The following is a 5,000-nucleotide window of genomic DNA, read 5'->3' on the forward strand; positions in this document are numbered from 1 at the left end:
ATGATCGTAGCTCGTCGTTCCTCTTCGGTTCCTTTTTGCAGGTGTGGCAGCGTCAACAAAGTGTTCCTGATCCTGCTCCTGCTCACGCTGACTGTTGTTATGTACCCGTAAGTTGCAAACCATTTCTCTATTGCAAAAGACGGGAAGCAACATAAAAGTAGACATTTTTTAGACTATGTCATCGACTTTGAAATGGTGGTTTCTTCATCTCCAGTTTGGTCAATGGGCACTTTAGTAGTATCGCTGAAGTGTGACGTCACCAGAATCTGGCATCTTAGATTTCATTTAATATTAATCAATTTGGAAAGAAGGACAAACTTTATCTACCATTGTTTATACCAGTAAGTTTAAACGTCTATGTATGTGTATGAATATATATATATATATATATACATATATATATACATGACTACACACGTGACTATACACACACACACACACACACACACACACACACACACACACACACACACACACACACACACACACACACACACACACACGCACACACACACACACACACACACACACACACACACACACACACACACACACACACACACACACACACACACGCACACACACACGCACACACACACACACACACACACACATACACAAATACACACACACATACGCACACACACACATACGCACACACACACACACACACACACACACACACACACACGCACACACACACACACACATATATATGTGTGTGTGTGTGTGTGTGTGTGTGTGTGTGTGCATACATAAACAGAAATATATATATATATATATATGTTATGTTATCTATAGCTCAGTGCATCTGTCGCCCCGTCTCCGACATATGTGACCTGCCCATTGCCATTTTTTCTTTTTGATGCTCCCAAGTATATCTTCCACTTTTGTCTGTTCCCTGATCCACGTCGCCCTTATTCGATCTCTTAGGCTAATTCCTATCTCTGGGCACTTATTGTTTCCTCTCCAGTAATTTGGCTGTAGTCCATGCTTCTGATCCAAAGGTCATAACTGGGAGGACGCATTGGTTAAGACTTCTTTTAAACATAATGGCAAGGAGCCTCATAGTATGCTACTGTGTCTGCCGAAAGCACTCCAACCTAGACTGATGCGTCACTTAATTTCCTCTTCGCTGGATGTGTTTGTCTGTACGAGTTGCCCCAGGTATATATACATGTCCAATACTTTGTACATGTATCTGTTCGAATTGAACTTTACTATTGAACACGATCTTAGTCTTTTTTTGTTCATCATAAGTCCGACTTTCAGACTTTCTTTATTCAGATCGATTATTGCTGTATTTAATTTGCAGATTCACAATATCATCTGCAAATCTTAGATTGTTTAGGTTTTCATCTCCTATTTTGATATCCTTTCCGTTCCATGCTAGTTTCTTGAATATTTCCTCAAGGCAAGCTGTAAACAGTTTTGGTGAGATGGTATCGCCCTGTCTGACATTTTATCTTAGTTAGTATTTTTTTCGATTTCCGTGTGGAGTCTGATGGTTGCTGTTTCATCTTCGTATATATCTTCCAATATTTTACAATATACCTCCTCTACTCCCTCTCTTCGAATAGCTTCTAGTACTGCCGGTATGTGTAGAGTCAAATGCCTTTTTGTAAGCGAAGAAAGCCATACACAGGGGTTTCCTATATTCGTTTATTTTTTCTCTTACTTGGATGTGGTCTGTTGTTGAAAATCCACTGCGGAAACCTGCTTGTTATCTAGGCGGGTTAGAATCCAGACTGTCAGAGATGTGAGTTGTGTTGACTCTTGTGAAAAGTTTGTAAGTAATTGAAAGGAGGCTTGTGGGTCGTAGTTTTTTTTATATATATTTTCTATCCACCTTTTATGTATCAAAATAATTGTTGCATTTTTTCAGGCTTTCTGAGTTTTTCCATAGAGAATATTGGCTAGTTTCGCTGTTGTAATTTCTCCTGCATCTATCATAGTGTCTATACTAATTCTGCCTTCACCTGGTGTCTTCCGTCTCTTCATGCCTGTAAGTGCTCTTTTTATTTCTTCTGTTGTGTTGTTAGGTACATCTCTAGTTACCGCGTTCGCTTCTGTCCGTTGCTGTTCATATGATTGTATAGATCCTTGTAAAAGTCTTCTTCTTATGACTTCCTTCTTATTATATGTTACTTCTCCGTCTGGTTTCTTTATTGCATACATTTGATTTCTCCCTATTCCAAGTCTCCTTTTAGCTGTTTTCATGCTGGTACCTGAAATCACTGTTTCATTTAATATTTGTGTATTGAATTTCCGTACATCTTCCCTCTTCTTTTTATTGAAAGTCTTTGTTAGTTCAGCTAATTTTATTTTGTCCTAGTTTGACGATACTTTCGTGACCCTACGTTTTTGCATACGCTGTTTAGTTTCTACTTGCTGGAGCCTTGGTTGATGTTCTTACCGACTACGTCACGTGCAGCTTCCTTTATTATGTCATTGAACTGTTTGTTGATCTGGTAAATGTTGAGATTTTCGTCGCTGAGAAGTGAATATCTGTTTTGGATGTTAAGGTTAAATTATGTCGCTCTGGTCTTCAAGTTAGCTAAATTTGGCTGCGGTCTTCGTATGAGTTTGTTCCTTTCCCTTCTGAGGTGTAATTCAAGTTGGCCTCTAACCATTCTGTTGTCGCTGCCAACATTTACTTTACTAATAACTTCCACATTTTTATTATATTGCGCCTATTTGAAATTATGAAGTCAATTTCGTTTTTTATGTCAGATGGCCTATTCCGTGATTCCCCACTACGGGGATGTGAAATGGGTTTTTGTTCTCTCGCTGGCTAAGTGAACATCTTCATAGAAGCTCTGTATTCATCACTTTGGCTGCAGGTTGGAGCACAGACTTTAACAATCTTTAAGTTTTACCTATTGATTAGTTTTATTGTTATTGAAGCCACTTTTTTTGCTTATAATATAAAATTCCACGATATTCTTTTCTAAACAATTATGAGCTAAGAAACCTACCCCTAATTCCTGCTTGCTATCCTGTGGTGTCCATCATTTAGGATTTTCTGTTTTTCGCCTAGTCCCATCCCATTTAATGAAAGAGAGTTCCTCAAGTAATGCTAGTAAGTCTTATTCAGTTCTCTTGTGCAAAGGTTCATGAACGTGGGGCGGCCTGTTTTTAACCGGAGATTTTTAGCGCCCTCTGCTCTGGAGCGACCCTGATCGCCGTCGGAACCAGGGGCTCCTTCGCCTCCGGGGAATGAAGGCCGTTGCTCTGTTTGTGCAGTCATGGTTTTTGATTGAGAGGTAGACAGCCGAATTACCCCTTAGGTGTATCTTGGTGGGAGGGGGAGTGGTTTGGCCGGGATGCCATTGATAAGTGCATATACGTGTGATTTTATTTTATACACTGATTTCATTTATGCGTATGTACACTTAGTGCAGACATAGTTCTTCACCCGCAAATGCCCTAAGTACTACACATATCTTAATTTTCATGCATGTGCTCATGCAAGCATTTACCTTTGCATATGCTTCTGTGCATACGATATGCATACATACTTCTACATTATACACTACACACATGCACATGCATACACATATAGACATATGCGCACATCACATGCGCATACATATGTGTATATGCACCCACATATATGTGAATACACGAACTTATGACAATACATATACATATAAATATTGCCATACATATGCTTACGCACGTCCGTATGCGCACATACGTTTATGAGTACACATTAGTGTTCACCCACATATATATGTATGCATATATATACACATACATATATACATATAAATACACACGTATACACATACATATACACACATGCATACACATACAAGCATATATACACACATACCCATATACACACATACATATCTATATACATATACATACATACACACTCAGATACATATACATATGTATACGCATATATACACACACATCTACACATATACATACACATACATGCACATACATATTCATACACATGAATATATACACATATGCACATAAATACACACATATATATATATATATATATATATATATATATATATATATATACATATATATACCCATATATACACGGGAACATACACTTACATCTTGTACTCTTACACATAACTATATGCATACATATAACTGTACATGACCATGTACACATTGCATACACTTATATACATACATATATCGCTTCTCTTGCATGCACACGCACATGGACACGTACATACAAACACGAATACACCTGCATACGTGCTAATACTGTGCACAAACGTTTGAACAGTGTGTGCCTGAGCGCATATAAGTACTGCATAATAATAAACCTATGCATTATAATGTGCATAAATTGTAGGCTTGCAGCAGAGGGGTTGAGGGAAGAAGGCGGGTGGGAGAGGCGGATTTAGGACGATTTTGGAATGAGCAAGGATGAGGTTTGCCCAGGAAGTTAGAAAGGTGATTTTGTATCTGGCAGTTTTTCAGAATGGTGTCGTATTCCTTAGCACTTGCTATGCCTACCGATGTACTGTATTTCCATAGTTGCGGTTTGGCTGTTCCTTAGCGAATCTACTTGAGGGAAAACTGTAATACCTGTGCGATTTGATTTTGTTACTCGGCGTCCTGTGGGTATGGGGGCAGGTGATGCTTGTCATTTTCTAGTGATTTCGCAATTTGGTATACTTTTTTCTGGTTGGGAGAGGGGTCATTATTATTTTGTTTTTTTTTTTGTTTACGGCTCTCTTTATCTAATGTGGCACTCTCGATGAGTACTGGGAACTTATAAACTTATTTAGCATGGTAATGGAACCTAGTATCCCTAGTTGGCACCTTCTGGTCCTCCTTTTAGTTCAAAAGGTCCATTTATACATGGTCCAATATTGAATTTTATAGACCTGTGAAACGTTTGGCACCATCGCAGATCACTTCTCACTCGTAATTTTTAGCACTAGTTATCACTGACCTAACCACGCCACCTCTCTCACTCATTGTCATATATATATATATATATATATATATAT

General features: G+C 38.5%; 1 protein-coding gene across 3 annotated transcripts in view; it reads left to right on the top strand.

Annotated features, from left to right (window-relative positions):
* LOC125031113 overlaps positions 1-5,000 on the top strand; it is an 8,036-nt gene that overhangs the window by 1,103 nt on the left and 1,933 nt on the right. Inside the window, exon 3 of one of the 3 annotated variants that reach the window (XM_047621617.1) lies at positions 42-107. The exons of the other annotated variants lie outside the window; for them this stretch is intronic. Within the exon in view, the coding sequence (XP_047477573.1) occupies positions 42-107 (66 nt within the window). The remainder of the gene's footprint in view (positions 1-41; positions 108-5,000) is intronic. 3 annotated transcript variants of the gene reach the window in all.

This window comes from Penaeus chinensis, chromosome 12 (genome assembly GCF_019202785.1).
Source record: "Penaeus chinensis breed Huanghai No. 1 chromosome 12, ASM1920278v2, whole genome shotgun sequence".
Taxonomy (NCBI): Eukaryota; Metazoa; Arthropoda; class Malacostraca; order Decapoda; family Penaeidae; genus Penaeus; species Penaeus chinensis.